Genomic DNA, 24,445 nt, shown 5'->3' with positions numbered 1-24,445 from the left:
TTGAAAACAACACAGAATCATCATTAGAAAACTAGGGGAGTAGTTTTCAATCACAGTGTCTGTACCATGAGAAAAACAACCCTGTAGCAAGAAAAACATGTTTTGGGAATTAAAGCAAAAATCAAGAAGTTTTGCAGATTTCTTTGATAAACTGAAGTCTGTTACTAGACCATTGAGTTCATGCTGTAAAAACAGTTGAGGACTGCACTCAATGACTCCAGGCATGTAGACTTCTGTTTCACCTTCATAAGCATCGCTTTCACCACTCTCTGCTGCTACATTCTCTAATATAAAGTGCTGGTCAAGACATTGTTGGGATATCAGAGATATAGTGTCACTCAAATATACCAGATGCAGAATGTGAATATGGGGAGTACAATATGCACAAAAAGGATAGTCAGGACAGGAGATGGGGATAGGTTATAATCTAAGGAAATGCATCCAGTCAATATGGGTGACCAGTGCAATGCTGAGTCAGTTTAATGTGACATAAGCACAGGGGAAGCAAAAATGAGATTAGGAGTGTGTTACATAACGAATCCAACTGTACAGAGAAATATAATGGGCCATTAAATCAGAATGCCATATATTGGTGGATTTTGACTTTCCATATCTTGACTAGAACTTGTCACTCGCATATTAGGAAGAGTTTTATGGAATTATTGAATGACAGTTTTCGAAAGCAGCATGTTAGAGAAACATCAAGAGCAAGTAATACTCTTGATCTAATCATCAGCAGTGATTATTCATAAATTAAGAATCTACAGGTAAAAGAACCACTAGGTGACAGTGATCACATTGTGCTGATGTGGGATTTACTTAAAGATGTAACTACCACCAGGGGTAAAGGAAAGGGTTTTTACTTTTGTAACGGTGCCTACAGTGTTCTCACATAGGTTTAAATTTCTATACAGTGGGATCAACTGATGATGGTACCATCAGCAAATTCTGAATGGGAAGCATTCAAGGAATTTATCATAGAAACTACAAGGTTTTTCATACCAACTAAAAAATACCCTTCAAAGTTTAGGCCAAATGGATGCCAGAAAAACTAATGAGACTGATGGCAGAGGAGAAAAATGCATGGGATGTATAAAAATTATCAGGCAAGCCTCTGATATTATTATTGTCAGCCATACAGTGCAAGAAAGCTTGAGGCTTTTGCTTCACCAGCCAAAAAGAGAGAGAGAGAGAGAGAGAGAGAGAGAAAAAAACAAGCATCAGAAGTAGAAGGGAATCACCAAGAAAAAGAAGAATGATGATATCTAGCTCAGGACACTAGGTGTGCCAAGCCCATACTCACCAGATGTAAGCCCCTGGGATCTGGTGAGTATGGGCTTGGCATACTCAACAAGGAATTCTTTAGTCAAGTGGATGCCAGAAGTTTAGCAAACTCTAACAGGGAGCTAAATGATTTTTTTAATATCTGAGAGGAAACAAGAAGAGAAATTGTTGAAGTTAAACATAAGAAATGCACCGGAGATGGATGGGATCCACCAAATTATATTATTAGCATTAGCAGAGGCATATGATGCAAGAAAGCAAGCTTATGCAGCACCATACAAAAAAAAAAAAAAAAAAAACACTTCCATTTTACCCGTCCGTTCGTTCGAAATACCTGTCCTGCTGAGCCTTAAATTTATTTAGGCTATCAACTTCCACAACAAGGAATGGAAGTCTGTTCCGCCAACCAATTACCTGCTGGCTAAAGGTAAATTTCTGCATATCTATCCTACATGTCTTTCCTCAATCTGAATTTATGCCCTCTCAGATGATTATTCTGAATAAGAGAAGAATCCCATCGGCATTGAGCATGCTCAAACCATTCAAGGCTTTATGCATCTCTATCAGATCACCTCGCCGGTGCCTAGTCTCCAGACACTGTAATTTGCTAAACTTAAGCCTTAAGATCACCTCTTTGTTCCATTCACTAATCTTGTTGCCCTTCTCTGTACTCGTTCCAGCAGCTCTACATCCTTCTTGAAATGAGGCCTCCAGACCTGTATACAGTACTCAAGGTGTGGCCTGACCATTGCCTTATACAAGGGAATAATCACCTCCTTATCCCTGCTAATCATTAACAAGACACCATTTGAGCTACTCTTGCAGCCTGTCTGCACTGCTCAGAAAACTTCATATCTGCCTGCACAATTACCCCCAGGTCCTTTTCATTCTCTACCACTGTCAGTGTAGTACCAAAGATTTGATACGTTGCTCTGGGGTTGCTGTTTGCCATATGTAGTACTTTACATTTGTCAATGTGAAACTTCATTTCCCATCTCTCAGCCCATCTGCTCAACCTTTCCAGATTCTGTTGCAGCAGCATAGTGTCAGTAGTGTCCTTGACAACCCTGCCAACCTTCGCACGTCTGCAAACTTGGACATTAAGCTTGATATACCATCATCAACATCATTTATAAATACAGAAAACAATAATGGACCCAACACTGAACCCTGAGGGACTCCACTAATACCATTAGTCCAAGATGAGCAGTGTCCATTGATTACCACTCTCTGTCTTCTCCCCCTCAACCATCCCTTTATCATTGCAGAAATTTGTCTCCAATGCCACACTGCTCCAATTTGTGCAGCAGTGTTCCATGTGCAACAGTATCAAAAGCCTTTCTAAGATCCAAATATATAATATCAAAGTTATTCCCTGCATCCAGTTCTTTTATGACTGCATCATACTATCCAATCATATTGGTCAGGTAAGACTTTCCCTTAACACCATGCTGGGTCGAGCTATAACTGAAGTCTTGTCTAGATGATCCTGCAGTGCTTCTTTAACCAGTGCCTCCACTAATTTTCCTGGAACAGAAGTTAAACTCACAGGTCTATAATTACTTGTGTCAGCCTTTGATCCTCCTTTGCAAATTGGGGTCAGATTTGCACATCTCCAAGTCTATGGGTACCTCCCCTGAGTCCAAGGAAGCTCTCATAATTATGGCTAAGGGTTTGCTTACTTCCTTTGCTGCCTCCTTTATTATAACTGGATAGATTCCATCCGCCCCAGGTGCCTTTCTTGTGTTTATCTTCAACAATTTCTCCTCCACTTTACTCTCAGTAATTACAAAATTATCTAGCTTACTGCCAGAGTTGAATACACCTCTGGCATTCCTCTCGCTGAATAACTCCTCATGTGTGAATGTCAATGCAAAATATTCATTTAGTTTGTTAGCTACCTGAGCAGGATCATCAACAGTTGAACCATCGATATCAAGTGGCCCAATCTAATTCATCCCCTTCCTTCTAGAGTTTACATAAGTAAAGAACTCTTTTCTGTTTTTCTTTGCATCCTTTGCCAAAGATTTCTCTAATCTGCCTTCGCCTGCCAAACTCCTTTGTAACTTGGTTACAGACCAGCTTATACCTATCATAGGCTTCTGTGTCACATGTTAATTTATATGTATCCCATGCATTTTTCTTCTCTGCCATATGTCTCATTAGTTCATCTGACATCCATTTAGGCCTAAACCTTGAACAATATTTCTTAGTTGGTATGTAAAGCCTAGTACCTTCCAAGATAAGTTCTTTGAATGCTTTCCATTTTGAATTTGCTGTTGGTAACATCATCAGTTGGTCCCACTGTATAGAATTTAAATACTGTCTCAGACCATCGTAGTCATCTTTATGAAAGCAAAAATCCTTCCCTTTACCCCTGATGGTAGTTACCTCTTTGAGTAAATCCCACTTCAGCACACTGATCACTGCCACCTAGTGGTTCCTTTATCTGCACATTCTTAATGCATGAAGAATCACTACTGATAATCAGATCAAGTGTATTACTCCCTCTAGTTGTCTTCCGAACATGCCGATGTAGAAAATAATCATCCAATAAATCCACAAAAGCCTTGCTAGAGTGTGAGTGACCAAACCACAAATTCCAGTCAATATCTGGGAAATTAAAATCCCCCATTATAAGACTCTCTGATTTACTGGCCCACTCTTATTTCCCTGTACAGTTTGTTATTTTACTCATCAGAGTCATTGGGCCTATAGCACACTCCTACTCTCAATTTTGATCTCCCAATGCTTATGTCACACCAAACTGACTCGACACTGCACTGTCCAGCGATGTCGACTGGCTTCACTTCCTTGGATTTTATGTGTTTCTTAACTAATAGCATAACCCCTCCTCCCTTCCTATCTTGTCTGTACACATTATGGGAGGCAGTGTATCTGCAATTGACAAAGAGGGATAAAAGGCCAACATGAGCAATTAGAGACCTGTTCATTTAACGTCAGTGCCAGTAAAAATAATGGAATCACTGGTTAAAAAAGCAATGCAGGATTATCTAGACAAGACTGCAATTATAGTTTAGATACAGCATCAGTTTCTTGTGGGGAAATCTTGCCTGACCAATTTAAATGGATGCTATGTGATCACAAAGGAACTGAATGCAAAAAGTAATTCTGATATTCACATGTTATAAAATAGTGTACAAATTGGAGCAGTGTGGCATTAAAGGCAAGTTGCTCTGTGGATAAAGGCAGTGGGAGAAGACACAGTGGTAATCATTTGACATTGTTCTTCATGGATTAATGTTATTAGTGGAGTCCTCAAGGGTTTGGTGATGGCCCCATTGTTGTTTTCTATATTTAACAATGACACTGATGAAGGCATATCAGACTTCATGTCCAAGTCTGCAGATGATACAAAGGTTGGTAGGGCAGTTAATGGCAGTAAATTTCTGGATTCTGTTGCAGAAGATATACTACTGCACCACGATCTAGAAAAGTTAGGTAGATGCTGAGAAATGGTAATTGAAGTGTAACACTGACAAATGCAAAGTACTGCATATAGGTAGCAGCAACCTTAGAGCAGGTTACCAACTGAGTGGTACTAAACTCAGTGTAGTGGGAAATTAAGACATGGGAGTAATTTTTCACTCATATAATGAAATTTTCTGAACAGACAGGCTGACACAGGGTTTTGTCAATGATAAACTAAAATTTTTCTAGTAGGGATAAGGATGTGATTATCCCATTGTATAAGGAAATAGGCAGGCCACATCTTAACTACATACAGGTCTGGAGGCCTCATTTTAGGAATAATGTAGAGGTCCTGGAATGAGTACAGAGAAGGGCAATGAAACTGGTGAGTGAAACAAAATGGTGCTCTTATGAAGAAAGGGCTTTAGTTCTGCAAACTGCAGTGTCTGGAGACTAGGCACGTGCGAGGTGATGGATGACTGAGGGGTATAAGGCTATGGATTGATTGAAGAAACTCAATGCTGATGTAATTCTTCCTCTTGCTCAGAATACGCACATGAATGAGCACAAATTAAAATTGAGGAAGAATGGTTGCAGAATACATGTACAGAGTTTGCCTTTATCCGGCAGGTGATTGATTCAGTGATTATTAGAACAAAAATTTCCATTTGCTGTTGTGGGTAGTTTTAAATAAATTCAAGAAAGAGGTAAATTCAAGAAAGAGGAATTAATAGGAGAAATGTGAATTTTTTTTTTTTTTTTTTTTGTACAACTCAGTCAGAGGTGATCTGACTGAGGTGTTTAAGAATTTGAATGAATTGAGCAAGCGCAATGCTGAAGTAATAATTCTTCTTTCTAAGGGTATGCAGATGAATAGGCACAAATTCAAACTGAGAAAGGATGGTAACACAATAGATGTACAGACGTTTTCCACTTCCACAAATATAACAAAATAAGTTCAGATTGTTCAAATGCTCACATGAAGACATTTTACTCACTTTTCAACTTTTTCAAGCTTTTACTTTTCAATTTACAAGTTTAAAACAATGACCTGTTTCAGGCTGCTTCTTATCAAAAGCAGCCTGAGCCCGACAAAAGCTTTCCCGGATTCAGATGTTTCGCATGTTAGTATAGAATCTGTATGGTGTCAGATAGTTGGAAGCAACAAAGGTATAATGAGAGGGGGAGTAATCTACAGGCCAGGTGAACGTGACGATTACGATGAGAGCCCCTGCATGCAATGGAATGGGGAAGCAAGTGTGAATGTCTTATTACAGATGGTTTCAAGTTACCTCTAATTGAATGGAACAAATAAAAAGGCAACTCAATGATAGAATATTCTAGACCTGATCAAGACCCATAAACCAGACCATGTAATAGTGCTGACAGTACAGGAACCAGTGGCAGGAAGTGATCATGGAGTTAAACGGTGGATGATGAAGACAGAGGTAGCAGTAGTCAAAGACAAAGGAATGGGTTATAAATTTAGGAAAGAATTATGATGGCTTAAAGGGCTACATGGCCTCTTTAACTGGGTAGATATCTCACAGAGAGCAAATACAACTGAATTATGGTATACCTTTAAAACATTATATCATTAATAAAATACTCCACAAGGGACCAAGTTGGATGAATAATAAATTTGCAGGTAACTTTAGCAGAAAATGGTGGCATTGGAAAGTTACAGAGCAATAAAAAGCACAGAAGCCTATAACAGCTACAAATTGATCTGTAACAGTGCTGGCAAAGGCAGATTAGGAGAAAATCGCTGGCAAAGGAAGCAAAGAAGGGGGGATAAAAAATTCTTCACATGTATAAATGCAAAGGCAAATCATGTTGGATCCCTATGTAATGGATGCGGCATAGTATTAGATACCCCAGCTGATGTTGCAGATGAACTCAACAATTACTTTGCTTTGCTTTGATATTTACAGAAGAAAAAACCCTTAAAACCCTTTGAAAAAATTTGCAAAACGATTTTCCTTCCTGAAGCTGACAGTGCTTTTCGACCGTATGTTGTGATCACAGGAATGAAAATTACCGAATAGGGGTGAGCATGAAACTTAAAATAGGGATTATTAGTCTTTGAGCATGCACGTAAAAGCCCACGAATCGGAGATCAGATATGGCCGACGAACATTAACAGAATTTTTGTGTAATTTAATTTCTACGGTTTCTGCAATTAATAGTCGCGTATAGTTACGTTTGACACTAAGTATTTTGGCCTCGTTAAATAAAAAAGTATGTTTTTCATTAATTGCGTGAAAGGCTAATTCTGACACTGCCGAACGAGAAGCACAAACTGAGGCCACATGTTGATTAACATGAATATTCAAAGGAAAACGCGTCAAACCTTGGTAAGACGAGTCGCAATCACCGCAAGAAATATTGTATACCAGGTCATTAATTTGTGCTGCAAACGAGGAAAGGATTGAGTGATTGTTCAGTATAGTGTGTAATTTCCGTATTGGCCTGGCCACAATTTTAAATTCGGTATCTTTAAAGAATCTGTTAATCTGTTTGTGCCACTGTTCAACATATGGGAACAGAAATAAAGTATTTTTTGATATTACTATTGTTGGTTGGTGTAGTATTTTGTATCCTATCCTTAGCTTGTACCCTAATTCGGTTTATTGTAGCAAGGGGATAACCTCTGTTTAAGAATCTGCTGGTTAATATTTGTATTTCTGAGCCCAAAGCAGATTCCGTCGTTGAATATTTGTAGGCATTTAGAAATTGATTAAAGATAATCTATCTTTTGTAGGTGAATGGATAATAGCTGTTATAATGTAAAAGCATACCGGTGTTTGTAGGTTTTCGATAGATGTTAAATTGGATTTTATGCGAGCCCCGAGTAAGCATGAAATTTAGAAAATATAATGACTTTGTATCCGTATCCTCCCTTTCCAATGTAAATTTGATTCTAGAATGAATATTATTAAACGAATGTAAAATGTCTTGGATAGTACTACTGTCAGTAATAACTAGAACATCGTCTACATACTCCCATAGTATGTGGGAGTCGAAAAGTCGACCGGGGTTGAAAAGGCGTCAAATGTATATGTTTAGCCATTGAGAGATGACAGATTTCCGATATTAAGCTGCTCAAGCTCAATCCCATTGGCAAACCAAAAAATTTATTTGTACACTTTGTCTTGAAAAGGAAATTAAGAAAATTTTTCATTTAATTAAACTGTTAGTTGATGCCAACTATATCACCTTTCGAGACAAAGTGTACAAACAAATTTTTGGTTTGCCAATAGTAATATCAAAAAATAATACAATATTTTTGTATTAAAGATACCGAATTTAAAATTGTGGCCAGGCCAATACAGAAATTACACACTATACTAAACAATCGCTCAGGCCTTTCCTCGTTCGCAACACAAATTAATGACCTGTATACAACACTTCTTGCGGTAATTGCAACTCGTCTTACCAAGGTTCAACGTGTTTTCCTTTGAATATTTGCGTTAATCAACATGCGGCCTCAGTTTGTGCTTCTCATTCACCAGCGTCAGAATTAGCCTTTCACGCCGTTAACAAACAAGGCTAAAATACTTAGTGTCCAAAGTAATTATACGCGACTATTAATTGCAGAAACCGTAGAAATTAAATTACACGAAAATTCTGTTAATGTTTGTCGGCCATATCTGATCTTTGATTTGTGGGCTTTTACGTGCATGCTCGAAGACTAATAATCCCTATTTAAGTTTCATGCTCACCCCTATTCGGTAATTTTCATTCCTGTGATCACAACATACAGTCAAAAAGCACTGTCAGCTTCAGGAAGGAAAATCGTTTTGCAAATTTTTTCGTTAAATTCTTTTAATTAATTTTCTTTAAATTGAGTTTTATTATGTTAAACTGATTTTAAATTATTTGTTACTCTTATGTAAGTTTTTCAATTTTTTCATTTTAATTTCTGGAGAGTACCATACAGAAGTGGTCTACGTACTATATTGAGGTAAACTTCTCTTATTATTTTACAAACACACTAATTTTTAAATAGAAATCAACTGAGTGCATTGAACCATTAAGGCTAATTATGAGAGCTTCACTGGACTCAGGAAAGATTCCATTGGATTAGAAAATTTACAATATATCCCAAATGCATACAGGTAGTTCTAAAAATGTAGTAGGATATTACCGACCGGTCAGTCCAACTTCAGTAGTAGGGAAAAACACAAAGGTCAAGAGTGGAATTCAGGAAAAATTACATAAAAATGAATTCTGAACAACATGCAGCATGGTTTTGTAAAGGGAAATTCATGTTTAACAAATCTGGTTAGCTATTTTGACAGGGTCACTCATGAGATGGATTTAAGGAATAATTTCGACATTGTTTATTTAGATTTCAAAAAGCATTTGGCTCAGTCCCACATGAGTGGTTACTTTATAAGCTGGAACAGGTTGGAATCACAGGGAAAATCCTTAGATGGATAGCAGGTAACTTCAGGGAAGGAGGCAGAGGTTTGTATTAAATGGTTAATTCCTCAGATTGGGTTAATATAAGAAGTGGGGTTCCCCAAGAATCAGTATTGTTTTTGATTTTCCTAAATGACATCGATGAAGAGATATAGGGCATGATGTGCTACTGCAGTTTCCCCCTGCATTCTTGGTAAACATACAGTGCATGTTATCAGTAGACGATGCAATGGTTAGCTTTTTCTCATTATTAAAAGCCAATTATTGGAGTTCATGGGCATTTTCGCTATTTAAAAAAAAAACATTGATTTCTTTGTACGTATTTCAGGTTATGTTAAATAAACCTTAAATAATAGGTTAAAAAAAAGGAAAGGTTTCTTTATTTTTCGTTATATTTCATAATTTAACCTTAAATGTTAGGTTAGGAAATAATAGGAAAAGATTTCCTTACCTAACTTTAAAGGTTAAGTTATGAAATAGAAAAAGCTTTGCTTATAATTCCTAACCTAACCAATAAGGTTAGGAAATAATAAGCAAAGAAAAAAAGCTTCTTTATATATATATACATCTTTCATAACATCAATGAACCACTTAACACTATGATGTCAGATGAATTAATGGGACATGTGGCAGAGAAGAAAAATGCATGGGATACATATAAATTTCTTTGTCAGAGGATGCAAAGAGTTCTTTACTTATTGTAAACTAAAGGAGGAAGGGGATGAATCAGATTGGTCCACTTGACATCGATGGTTCAACTGTTAATGCTCCTGCTCAGGTCGCTAACAAACTAAATAAGTATTGCATCTGCGTTCACACATGAGGAGTTATTCAGGGAGGGGAATGCCAGAGGTGAAATGAACTCTGGCAGTGAGCTAAATGAATTTGTAATAATTGAGAGTAAAGTGGTGGAGAAATTGTTGATGATAAACATAAGAAAGGCAACTGGGGTGGATGGGATCTATCCAGTTATTAAAGGAGGCAGCAAAGGAAGTAAGCAAACCCTTAGGCCACCGTAGCCAAGGGGTCAAGCACACGGGTGCATTAGTATATATGCATTAAGGGACAGGGATTCAAGCATGAGCCTGCTAAATACAGTGCGGTTTGTTTTATTCTCTCTATCATGTGAACTCCTCTGACCACGTGGTCATCATGAGGCATAAACAGAAAATTTATTTATTTATTTATAATTATGAGAGCATCATTGGATTCAGGAGAGGTACCCATGGACTGGAGATGTGCAAAAGTGACCCCAATTCACAAAGGAGGATCAAAGGGCCACACAAGTAATTACAGACCTTTAGTTTAACTTCTGTTCCAGGTAATGGAGGCACTGGTTAAAGAAGCACCGCAAGATCATCTAGACAAGGCTTCAGTTATAGCTCGTACACAGCATGGGGACACATCAACTTTGTTAAGGGGAAGTCTTGTCTGACTAATTTGATTGGATACTATGATGTGGTCACAAAGGAACTGGACGCAAAGAATAATTTTGATATTATATATAATTGGATCTTAGAAAGGCTTTTAATACTGTTGCACATGGAAGATTGGTGCACAAATTGGAGCAGTGTGGCATTGGAGCCAAATTTCTGCTATGGATAAAGGGATGGTTGAGGGGGAGAAGACAGAGAGAGTGGTAATCAATGGACACTGCTCTTCGCGGACTAATGTTATTAGTGGAGTCCCACAGGGTCCAGTATTGGGTCTATTGTTCTTTTCTGTATTTATTAATGATACTGATGATGGTATATCAGGCTTAATGTCCAAGTTTGCAGATGATACGAAGGTCGGCAGGATTGTTAATGACACTAATGACAGTAAGTTGCTGCAACAGGATCTAGAAAAGTTGAGCAGATGGGCTGAGAGGTAGCAACTGAAATTTAACATTAACAAATGTGAAGTGCTAGAGAATGAAAGGGACCTGGGGGTAACTGTGCAGGCAGATATGAAGTTTTCTAAGCAGTGCAAACGGTCTGCAAGAGTAGCTCATGGTGTTTGTCAATGATATACAAGAATTTTTCTAGTAGGGATAAGGAGGCAATTATCCCCTTGTATAAGGCAATGGTCAGGCCACACCTTGAGTACTGTATACAGGTCTGGAGGCCTCATTTTAAGAAGGATGTAGAGCTGCTGGAACAAATACAGAAAAGGGCAACAAGATTAGTGAATGGAACAAACAGTTTCTATTACAAAGAAAGGTTTAAGTTTTGCAAATTACAGTATCTGGATACTAGGCACCTGCGAGGTGATCTGATTGAGGCGTATAAAGCCTTGAATAGTATGAGCATGCTCAGTGCTGATGGGAATCTTTCTCTTGCTCAGAATAATCATCTAAGAGGGCAGCAATTCAAATTGAGGAAAGACAGTTGTAGGATTGATGTGCACAAGTTTGCCTTTAGCCAGTGGGTGGTGGTTGATAGCTTAAATATTTTCAAGGCAGAACTAGACAAACATTTGGAGCGAGTGGATGAGTGAAATGAGAACAGATGGTTTTTTTTTTTTTTTTTTATGGCTGATGCTATTTAAGCTTATTTTCTTGTATCACATGCCTTACTAATGCTAAGGTTAAATTTTATCATCTGCCTCGACTACATGTCAATCAATATATAGTTCTTAACTTCTACTGCCGATAACACACAGTCTGTTTACTGAGAATGCAGGGAGACACTGCGGTAGTGGCAAACCAGTTTGTCTGGTAAGTTTCTAGTAGTTTGCCATGGTTCTTGTGTTGGCTTTCTTTACCTTTGCTGATTCTAGAACTAGGGGTCATAAATTCAAGTTATAGGGAGAGATGTTTAAACTGGATTCCAGAGAGTTTTATTTTAGTCAGCAAGTTATAAATTACTGGAATAAGTTACCTACATGGGTGGTAGAGGCTGACAGTTTGGGAAAATTCAAAGGTCAGCTGGATAGGTACCTACAAGAGGAGGGAAATGCATAGGATGTCTATTTCCTTTTCTTTTATTAATTACTTATTTTATTTTATTATTATTATTGTTTTACTCTTTTTTTTTTTTTTTTTTTTTGGGCTGAAGCAGCATAAACTTTAGGCTTCCTTGCACCATATGACCATAACTAATACTAATACTAAAATGCTCAAAAATATACTGGAGCTCAACACTGATGAACACTGCTCCATGGAGCTCTCAAGTTTAAGAAACAAATGACTGAAGAGAGTTATGGCAACATGTAAAGATTCAGTTTACAAAAATCCCAGCATTTACTCCTAAACTAATGCATTCAATAATACAATAACATAACATAAATGAGTTGTGTAAAAAAGGTACGTGACAGCAAAAAGAAATCACCTTAAAAAACTGCTATTAGCTTACAAACATTGAAAAATGACATAGAATGTACACCTCAAGATAAGAACTATAGTAGTACATACTAATATAAAATCATGTTACGTATTATGTTTTTTAATTAAGTTAAGAAAAAGTTTGTATTGTTATAAATTTATAATTTAAAGACTTAATAAAAATACTTATAATATGCTCCAACATAATAAATTATATTATAAGTGTTTATATAATTTTGACAGCTATACAATGAACACAATAGCAGCCTGACTCTCAGTTTTGAATAATTTTCTAAGGCAAGTAAAAAAGTTTCACCTAATTTATCAGATAAACACAAATAATACTAATGTGACATAAAAAGATTAAAAAAAAAATGACTTAGTAATAAGAGTCTACTTAGCAGAATTCAAAAATGGCTCACAAACACATGGTAGCAAGCACAAGCGTTATTCCATATCCCATCATGAATAGTAACTTCAATATCAATGTTGGCGCACTATGGACATAGTTGCCGATGCGCCCAATAAATCCCGAAACAAACAAACAAACAAACAAACAAACAAACAATATCAATGTAGCCAATACATTAGTCATAAGAAAGGTGGGCAAGGTTGTACTGAAATTAATTTTACATTCAAATATAACCGACTATAGGAAATGTCACATGGAAGTGTCTTTTACCATTAATTGATTACCTGCATTTCAAGTATGCCCTGCTTACAACTACACTAAGTTGTTAATAATTAAGCAAGCATTCTTGAAAATTTAAACTTAATCATATATGAACATGAACCAGTCAGAACATCTAAAATTTATTCTTACCCAATTTATGAAGTTTTAGCCAGTAACCCTCAAGATGAGAGCGATCATAATTTGCTACACTTATTCCCAGAGGATCAAGGTTGGCATAGAAATGTCCACGAATCTAGCAAAAGGAGGTTGGAATAAGGTGTTAGTACAGTATTAAGCAGAGAAGTATTAGTATGCCAAGGGAAAAATGGATTGCATATATCACTCTTTCTGCCCATTCTAACATGCAGTAAAATATTAAAAACTGAAGTATATGCAAATAGATAAATAAATGACATAACACACAAACATAAAACAGATTTTGTTTTGAATAGGACTTTACAGGTGATCCTGTGCACTTGTATCAAGTAACTTTTTTTTTTAATGTATACATTTGTAGTGGTGAAAAAAATAAATTGTCAAACTGTCTATAATGTAACAGTGTTTCAGATAAAATACAGCTCATTTCATCTGGGGGGGGGGGGGGGACATCTTTACTGAAACCTATCAGATTTACATCAGTAAATACAGTATCCCTCTTTTAACAAAAAAAAAGGCACTAATATTAAAAGGGGAAAGCGTTAACATCAAAACTATTTCTTACGAAGTGAACATATCGAACAAATTGTTGTGAACTGCGGTTTCACTGGTCTGCATTTGAAGATTTCACCATTGTTTTTTTTTTTTTTTTAAATAGTTAACTACACACACTTTATTAAATAAAGTACTAATTATTAAATAAATGACTTATTTATGATTTTTTTTTTTTTTTTTTGAAAAGCCAAAGTAAAAAAAATATTAGAACTTATAGTACTTGGGAACTTATAGAACTTTAAAGAGAGTCAGAGGGCGCTAACTCTCTTTAAATATTACAGCTGTGAATTACAGGCTCCGAAAAAGTGATATGTTTGCCGTTTTATTTACCTAATTATTATTTTATATTGTACTTTATAAGTAGCCTTATAGTTCTAGTTACACTGGTTATTTTTATTTTAGATAAGAGTTTTTGTAGATTACTACTTAATATATGAAAAACCTTTGTTTCGTTCGAATCTTGCAGCCATTGGTTTTGTACAGAGAGTGGTACGGAATTCAAATTTTTAATTGTGGTAACTAGGTAGCTCTAACGTAAAAATATATGGCGTAATACGCATCACTGCATTTAGGATTCTATTAGATAGTGCAGTATTGACAATTAATTAATTAAATTTACTGATCTTATTAATTTAAAATATCATGCCCCAGACTAGAGCAGCATAGCAACGGGCACAAAGTGGCAAGTGTGCTATGACTACAATGCATCATAGCCTAATAAAATGTACAACTTGTGAAATGATTGTGTGTGTGCCAGGTGCAGAGAATGTCTAGAAATTAGGCATCAACTCAGCATTCTAATAGGTGTCTATGAGAGCTTGAAGTGTACGGTAGCTGCCCTCGAAGAAATTAATATGAGGGACCATCAAGCTCTCAGCTCCCCAACTCAACGACAGAGCTCACTCCTGGGCATCAGGCAACACAGCGGCAATCTCCAAGGCAGAATGCGCTGGTCCCAAAGGAATTAGTTATTGTTGGTGACTATTGTCAGGAAGGTGGGGAATATATTGTGTAAAAAGGATAGATGGAATAGCACTAGGATATGTCTGCCAGGGGCAAAAGTTGATGTTGTGAAGCAGATATCATCTTTTAAGGGCACAAAGGGTGATATTGTTGAACATGTTGGTACCAATGATATTAAGAGCAGGAGATTTGCAGATTTACATAACAAGTACAGGTGAATGTTGCAAAAAAGCGTGAGTTAGGGTTAAATTTGAAATTGTCTGCAATTTTGCCCAGACATGATAGGAGGGGATACATGATGAGAGCCTTGTCAATCAATTCGGCCCTAAAGGGAATAGTAGAATTTTTTTCAGCGTGGTCTGTGCTTGTTCACAGGAGAGACTGCTTCTACAGGGATGGGATATTTAAATAGATAGAGTGCAAGAATATTTGCTGATGCTATCGAGGCAGTATTAGGTAGATCGGAAAACTGCTAGCTTGGTGGGAGGATTCACAGACTAAAAGGTTAAAAGTAGCCGCAGGCAGAGGTAAAGTGATTCACGCACTACTTCTATTAGAATAAGGAGCGGTCTGGAGCGAGGGGTGCTGGAGGTTTCAGGGACATGGCAGTCATTGTGAAGCAGGTGGATATATGGGATGTGTTAGGGTACCTAAGAATAAGAATAGGTGAATGTATACTTGCATGTATACCAATGCTAGAAATACAGTAAATAAATTTGATGAATTAGAAGTGTTGGTCAAGACATCAAAGGGGGGATATTGTTGGGATATCAGAGACGTGGTGTCACATAGATATTAGGAATGCAGAACTGGAATTTGGGGAGTACAATGTGTACCGTGAGGATAGAAAGGGAGGAGGGGCAAAGCTGTTAATTAAGAAAAATATAAAATCCAAAGAAGTGCATTCAGTTGATAAAGATGGACAGGGCACTGCTGATTATATTTGGTGTGACATAAGCACTGCAAAAGCAAAAATAACAGTAGGAGTGTGTTATAGGCCTAATGACTCAAATTAGTGCAATGAACAATTGTACAGAGAAATTGTGGGCTAGTAAATCAGAATGTCTTATAATGGGGGATTTTAACTTCCCAGATATTGACTGGAACTTGTAGGTTGGTCAATTGCACACTAGTAAGATTTTTGGGGATTTATTGGATGACTGATTTCTTCAGCAGCATGTTCGAGAGGCAACCAGAGAGATAATGCTCTTGATCTGGTGATCAGCAGTGATCATTCGTGTATTAAGAATTTGCAGATAAAGGAACCACTAGGTGGCAGTCTTCACAGTGTACTACTGATGTGGGATTTACTTAAAGATATAATTACCATCAAAACTAAAGGAAAGGGTTTTTGCTTCCGTAAAGGTGAGTACAGTGGTCTCAGACAGCAAATTCTATGTGGGAAGCATTCAAGGAATTAATCGTGGCAGCTACTAAAAGTTTCATACCTATTAAGAGATACTGTTCAAGGAGTCAAGGAAAGTTTATCGCCAGAAATTTACCGCCTCGTCAGTTTATCACATTTCACCATCTAGAAGCAATGAGTTGTGTTTGGTCAAATCATAAAAAGTTATTTTTTATTTAAGTTTCTGCCTTAAGCTATGATTAGCATATTTTTGGAATTCTATGAACTGTGAGGGAATAGTACGGAAATAAAAAAAAAAAAAAAAAAACACATGTATGGAAATATGTAATTTAACAGGTAGATTATGTATTTTAATAATTACATGTATCACAAAAATAGTAAAAAATCCATTATTTGAACAATATAACAATTGGTTAATTTTAAACTAAACTAATTATAACATTAGGTATGTCAAAGTACACTGCAAAAATTCAAAATGAATGTTTATGCAATCTTCAGAATCAGTCATGTTAGGATAATTAATTACTAAGAAACTGTAATATTTGCAACACAGTATCTAAATTATTAATAAGAAATATTATGCACTATACCTCTTAGATAACCCACAATATCATCCTGTTCATCATATGCACTAACAAGCCTTTTATTTTGTTCATCGCAATCGCGATGGGCGCCTCTGTAGCCAGGTGGGAAGGAGCAGCAGTGCGTAGCACACGCTTCTTGATTAGACCGGGGTTCGAGCCCGTCACCACCAAATATGGAGGATGCGGAAAGGTCAGGGAATGACCACCGCATATCCCGGAGCAATATGGCCTTAGTTGCTAATGCTCCTAAAAACCAAATAACAAACAAACAAAAAATCGCGATACTTCTTTTTTTTGTTTGCTGGATTGCTTCCACTTAAATATTGTTCACAATGCGCATTTCGTTAATATTTTGTTCTTTTTTAATGCAATCGATAAATTTCCAAATGTTGGAATGATAAGCAGCGACTTGTTCCTAAAATCCTCTATGCCGCCCAAGAATTAATAATTCAACAGAATTATTAATTCTTGGTAATTCTTCAAGAACAAGCTGGCATACGTTCCACATTTCATGGGAATACTTTGGTGGTCGACGAAGATGTCGTCTGGTTGGTCATCCACTCCATGTATCCTCAAAATAATCAACAACTTCTTGTGATTCTGGAGGAAAAACACCATTTTCATGCAAATGTTCGAAAACGACTGTCTCAATAGGAGTGGCACAAAAGCAATTGCTGCCAAAATTCGCATATTTAAAGCAAAATTAGCATCAGTTTCATAACGTTGTTTCAATCCATCATTCAGAATGGAACGAAAAATACATTGTGAAAAGTGGAAAAAACAACCCCATTGCGAAGCGTCAGGAAAAACTGTTCTGCAAGCATTCACATCGCCGTGTCAAAATCTACAGTTATTGATTGCAGGGACATAGCCGGTTCCAATACTTTCAGCTGCTGTAGTAGAGATACATACGTTTCATCAGACTTGTTTGGCAGTAATGCATAAACTAATGGAAGCGATTTTTTGTCCTTGAATCCATGATCGTATACAGCTGATAAAAAAGTAAGGGAACAGTTTTGAAAGTCCCATCGGCATACCAGTGTTCACTTCGCACTAACAACTGCAAATTTCTTTTCGTACTGAAAATTAACATACGAATGTCCTCGGGTCCAGAATCAAATTGTAGAAACAATTCTCCATTCCATGATGTTTTATATTTTTCTGTAAAAACTATGTCTCTACGATACATTGGAAGAACTGGGCCATCAAAATTTCAACTTCTTATATTTCGGATCATTCGTTTCATTGTATCTACACTTGGAAGCTTAGGGGCTGCTGCTGCTACAGGTTCTCAAAACATTTGAAATAATACTATGAGGCGTATTATTTGTTGTTTCTGCATAAGTTCGAATGGTATCAAGAAGTTGTGCTGCCTCAACTCCTGCTGCATCTCCACAATGATTATGCTCCTTCCATGTTTTAATGATGGTGTTATCTATCGTAGTAACTCGAGCGGCACATTTGGTTTTTCGGTAATTTTGACACTTCCAATGAATTTTTGTTTCATTTTGCATGTCTTTATAAAACAAATGTTCACTAAAGCACAATTTCAGTTTTTTGATTTCAAAAATTCCACCGACATGATGCGTTCACAAACTCAAAAGGATGAAAAATAAACTCAAAATAAGAAAATGTTGTGATTGTAAGAGATTATAAATATATAAGAACCTCCCTAGTTGGCACGCCCTACCCGAACTGCCCTAAAACATGCTACTTAAGTTAAAAATAAATTCATATAAATTATATGTATTGCCTAGCAATATTTGTAGGCTATAAATTGTTTATGCGATAAACTGACGCGGCGATAAACTTTCCTAGACTTAGTCTAGGAAAGTTTATCGCCAAAAGTTTAAGAAAATTTAAGTTTATAAACTAATTTATAGCCTACAAATGATCGCTAGCATATTTTATCGCCAGGCAATACATATGATTTATATAAATTTATTGGTCATTTTAAATTGAAAATAAGGCTTTTCTATAGGTGTTATTTAAGAATTAAGTGCAGTTAAAAATGAAGTTATACACTAGGTATACATTTTCTAGAAATACATACCATTGCAGGTGCTTTAATTTAATTGCCTGTTATTTTCCAAAATTGGAATTAGGTAGGTACCTACTTAATTCCTTTAACTTAAGTAGCATGTTTTTAAGTTAAGTAGCATGTTTTAGGGGAGTGAGAGTAGGGCATGCCGATTAGGGAGGTTCTTATATATTTATAATCTCTTACAATCACAACATTTTCTTATTTTGAGTTTATTTTTCATCCTTTTGAGTTTGTGAACGCATCATGTCGGTGGAATTTTTGAAATCAGAAAAAGGAAAACTGAAATTGTGCTTTAGTGGACATTTGTTTTATAAAGACATGCAAAATGAAACAAAAATTCATTGGAAGTGTCAAAATTACCGAAAAACCAAATGTGCCACTCGAGTTACTACGGTAGATAACACCATCGTTAAAACATGGAAGGAGCACAATCATTGTGGAGATGCAGCAGGACTTGAGGCAGCACAACTTCTTGATACCATTTGAACTTATGCAGAAACAACAAATAATACGCCTCATAGTATAATTTCAAATGTTTCGAGAACCTGTAGCCAAGCAGCAGCCCATAAGCTTCCAAGTGTAGATACAATGAAATGAATGATCCGAAATATAAGAAGTTGAAATTTTGATGGCCCAGTTCTTCCAACGTATCGTAGAGACATAGTTTTTACTGAAAAATATAAAACATCATGGAATGGAGAATTGTTTCTACAATTTGATTCTGGACCCGAGGACATTCGTATGTTAATTTTCAGTACGAAAAGAAATTTGCAGTTGTTAGTGCGAAGTGAACACTGGTATGCCGATGGGAATTTCAAAATTGTTCCTTTACTTTTTTATCAGCTGTATACGATACATGGATTCAAAGACAAAATATCGCTTCCATTAGTTTATGCATTACTGGCTAACAAGTCTGAGGAAACGTATGTATCTCTACTACAGCAGCTGAAAGTATTGGAATCGGCTATGTCCATGCAATCAATAACTATAGATTTTGAGATGGCGATGATGAATGCTTGCAGAACAGTTTTTCCTGACGCTTCGCAACGGGGTTGTTTTTTCCACTTTTCACAATGTATTTTTCGTTCCATTCTGAATGATGGATTGAAACAACGTTATGAAACTGATGCTAATTTTGCTTTAAATATGCAAATTTTGGCAGCAATTGCATATGTGCCTACTCCAATTGTGACGGTCGTTTTTGAACATTTGCATGAAAATGGTGTTTTTCCTACAGAATCGCAAGTAGTTGTTGATTATTTTGAGGATACATGGATTGGACGCCCAACCAGACGACATCTTCGTCGACCACCAAAGTATTCCCATGAAATGTGGAACGTATGCCAGCTTGTTCTTGAAGGATTACCAAGAACGAATAATTCAGTTGAAGGGTGGCATAGAGGATTTGAGGATGATAAGTCACTGCTAATCATCCCAACATTCGGAAATTTATCGATTGCATTAAAAAAGAACAAAGTATTAACGAAATGCGCATTGAACAATATTTAAGTGGAAGTGATTTGGGCAACAACAAAAAAAGAAGTATTGCGATTGTGATGAACGAATTAAAAGGCTTGTTAGTGCATACAATGAATGGGGTGATATTGTGGATTATCTAAGAGGTATAGCGCATAATATTTCTTATTAATAATTTACATACTGTGTTGTAAATATTACAGTTTCTTAGTAATTAATTATCCCAACATGACTGATTCTGAAGATTGCATAAACATTCATTTTGAATTTTTGCAGTGTACTATGACATACCTAATGTTATAATTAGTTTAGTTTAAAATTAACCAATTGTTATATTGTTCAAATAATGGATTTTTTACTATTTTTGTGATACATGTAACTATTAAAATTCATAACCTACCTATTAAATTGCACATTTCCAAACATGTGTTTTTTTTTTTTTTTTTTTATTTCCGTACTATTCCCTCATAGAATTCCAAAAACATGCTAATCATAGCTTAGGGCAGAAACTTTAAAAAAAAATAACTTTTTAAGATTTGACCAAACACATCTCATTGCTTCTAGAGGGTAAAATGAGATAAACTTACGCGGCGGTAAATTGTTTATGGGAAAAACTGACACGACGGTATTTTCCGGACCCCACTGTTCAAGGTTTAGGCTTAAATGGTTGCCAAACGAACTAATGAGACTCTTGGCAGAGAAGAAAAATGCGTCGGATGCATTTAAATTATCAGGTGACACAGAAGCCTATGGCAGATATAAGCTAGTCTGTAATCAAGTCACAAAGGAAGTTAGGCAGGCGAAGGCAGATTACGAGAAATCTTTAGCAAAGGATGCTAAGAAAAACAGCAAGGATTTCTTTACTTATATAAACTCTAAAAAGAAGGGGATGAATTTGATTGGTCCACTTGATATTGATGGTTCAACTGTTGACTATCCTGCTCAGATAGCAAACAAACTGAATGAGTATTTTGCATCTAAATTCACACGTGAGGAATTATTAAGGTTTGAAAATGGCAGGTTATCAAATTGTAGCAGGGTGCTTAATGATTTTGTAATAACTGAGAGCGAAGTGGAGGGGAAATTGGTGAAATTAAACATAGGAAAGGCATCTGGGGTGGATGGGATCTATCCAGTTATATTAACGGAGAAGGCAAAGGAAGTAAGCAAACCCTTAGCCATAATTATGAGAGCATCCTTGGAGTCGGGGGAGGTCCCAACGGACTGGAGATGTGCAAATATAACACCAATTCACAAAGGGGGATCGAAGGGTGACATGAGTATTTACAGACCAGTATTTACATGAGTATTTACAGATCAGATCCTCTGTTCTGAGTTAAATAATATAGTCACTGGTTAAAGATGCATTGCAGGATCACCTAGACAAGACAGCAGCAACAATTCAGACACAGCATGGGTTTGTTAAAGGAAAGTCTTGTCTGACAAATATGATTGGATATTATGATGTGGTTACAAAGGAACTGGATGCAAAAAAATAATTTTCATATCATATACTTGGATTTCAGGAAAGCTTTTGACTGTTGCGCATGGAAAACTACTGTAAAAATTGGAGCAGATTGATATTAAGGGTAAATTGCTACAATGGATAAAAGGATGGTTGAGTGGGAGAAGTCAGTGGGTCTTCTCCCACTCAACATCAATGGGTGCTGCTCTTTGTGGACTAATGTTATTAGTCGAGTCTCACAGGATTCGGTGTTGGGTCCACTGTTGTTTTGTATATATATCTATGATATTGATAGCCACACCTTAAGTAATTTACACAGGTCTTGGAGGCCTCATTTCAGGAAGGATGTAGATTTGCTTGAGCGTGTACAGAAAAGGGCAAGAAGATTGGTGAAGGGAATGAAGAGATCCAGTGGCATAGCTACAATGAAGGCAAGCAAGGCAATTGACTCCGGGCCCGGGCCGATTAGGGGCTCAGTGTCTTTGACTGTCTCCTCTTTTTGCAATTTTCATTAATTAAGTAGGTGCCAGAACATGTTCTTTGCCTCCCATCAGTAGCTACGCTACTGATGGGATCCTCTTAAGTATTGCAAATTGCACCGGCTGGAGACACCTCAATCAGATCTGATTGAGGTATATAAGGCCTTGAATGGATTAAGCACACTGAATTCTGAGGTGATTCTTCCACTTGTTCATATTACGAACCTAATGGGTTCAAATTGATAAATTCAAATTGTGGAAAGACAGACGTAGAATAGATATACAGAAATTTGCCTTTAGCCAGCAGGTGGTTAATTGCTGGAACAAACTTCCATCTGTCGTGGAAATTGATAGGTTAAATAAATTTCAGGAGCAACTGGACAAACATTTAGAGGGAATGGTCGTGTAATTTTTTTTTTTTTTTTTTGGCTGATGCTGCATAGGCTCATATGCTTCCTTTCTTGCATCACATGCCACTATTACTACTGTCCTTAGTACCGTGCATGAGTTGAAGGTTAAAACACAAAAGAAGATACCTGTTTACATTAGATTTAGAGATCGTAATTTGCAGGAAATATGTATGAAGGAAGGTTGTTTCGGTAAACAGAAGTTGAATGTGTAAATGAGGAAAAAGAAAATTTAGTTCTGTGAGTTTGAAATTGGATAGTAAAAGGATGTTGACAGGTTGTGGCACATGTTCGGATTATTTTGAAAGAGAGAGCAGGAATTATAGAAGCCAATTTAGAAGAACAGTGCCCATGGAAGTATCTACAGAAAAGTCAAGCAGCAGAAAGTCTGTGAGACAGAGAATGCAGATTTTTAATTAGAAAGGGGTCATTAATTAACTTAACTACCCTTTTTTGAATGGAGTCTAGCAGCCGTCTGATCAACGATCAGACGGAAGGTTTCTAGATAGTTTAAGAGTTCGCGGTTAATTGATTTCTCCATTACTTTAGAAAGAGTAGAAGTAATTGCAATGGGGCGATAATTGGATGGGAGGGATTTGTCACCCTTTTTAAGAACAGGCTGGATATGAGCAAATTTTCAAGCAGAAGGAAAAACACATTTGGAATAAGAAAGTGAAAAAAAAGCGGCAAAGAACAGGAGTAAGTTCAGGAGCACAGGTTTTGAGAACAAGTGGAGAAATACCATCAGGACCTGGAGCTTTCTTAGCATCAAGATTCATCAAAATCCTTCTGATATCCTTTGGATGGAAGACCACAGGAGGCATTGAATGGAGCATGTTGGGAATGGTGGGAAATGTTTTACCAAGACCATTAATACATGAGTTGGAAGAAAAATGGGATGCTAGCAGGTAGGTCAGCTTTATCCTTGGCTGAAGTGACAATAGAACCATCTGGTTTGGACAGAGATGGGCAAAAGTTGCGGCCAATAGCTTTGGCAAGAGACCAGAATGCTCGGCTACCATTAGGGCAAGAAGCAAGTTTTCTACTCTTAGCCTGTTAAAACTCTAGTTTGGACTGATTAATAACTGCTTTACAATTGCTGCGAGCTTTGGTGTAGGCAGAAAATGAAACTGGAGAATTAGAAACAAGCCAATTACGATATGCAACATTATTCTCTTGAAGAGCCTTAGCACATTAATTGGAAAACCAAGGTTTAGATAAAGGACGAGATTTTAAGGTGGAGTGTGGGATAAAGGATTCCATTCCTGCAAGAATAATTTCACTGACACGATCTGAGCAAACGTTGACATCAGAAGTTTTGAAACAGTAATCCGACCAAGGAAAAGAAGAAAAGAAGTCTCGCAGGTCATCCCATTTTACATTCCTGTAATGCCAAACAACTCGAGGTTGGGAATAGCCATGAGATAAAGGTTCCATTGGGGACAATCACCAAGTTGTAATCTGAAGTGCCTAAAGGACCTCTCACTTCGACCGTGTACTTAGATGGGTGGATTGTGAGAAAAAGATCAAGCGTATTGGCTGTATGATTAGGATTGTCCGGTACTCTTGTAGGTAAATGAACAATCTGTGCTAGGTCATTAGTAATTGCAAAAGCCTCAGCATCTCGACCTGCTGGGTTGGTGTGACTAGAAAATGGAAGCCAGCTAGAGTTGTGAACATTAAAATCACCAAGGAAAATTATCTCACTGATGGAACTGATGGAACCTCACTGTTAGGAAAGTTGGACTGGAGAAAGTCAAGTTGTAAAGAGAGTAAGTCAAAGAGTTCCAAGTGATTAGTGAAGTTGGGAGAATGGTAGAGACAACAGA

At 36.9% G+C, this 24,445-nt stretch overlaps 1 protein-coding gene across 3 annotated transcripts in view; it reads right to left on the bottom strand.

Annotated features, from left to right (window-relative positions):
* The window catches only part of LOC150081753 (2-oxoglutarate dehydrogenase complex component E1-like), a 1,213,922-nt gene that overhangs the window by 992,378 nt on the left and 197,099 nt on the right, over positions 1-24,445 (bottom strand). Inside the window, exon 3 of one of the 3 annotated variants that reach the window (XM_090378853.1) lies at positions 13,272-13,374. The exons of the other annotated variants lie outside the window; for them this stretch is intronic. Within the exon in view, the coding sequence (XP_090234979.1) occupies positions 13,272-13,374 (103 nt within the window). The remainder of the gene's footprint in view (positions 1-13,271; positions 13,375-24,445) is intronic. 3 annotated transcript variants of the gene reach the window in all.

Source organism: Mastigoproctus giganteus, chromosome 8 (genome assembly GCF_048544385.1).
Source record: "Mastigoproctus giganteus isolate SK-2022 chromosome 8, ASM4854438v1, whole genome shotgun sequence".
Taxonomy (NCBI): Eukaryota; Metazoa; Arthropoda; class Arachnida; order Uropygi; family Thelyphonidae; genus Mastigoproctus; species Mastigoproctus giganteus.
Note: the sequence above shows the minus strand (reverse complement) of the source record. Positions and strands in the feature narration are given on the sequence as shown.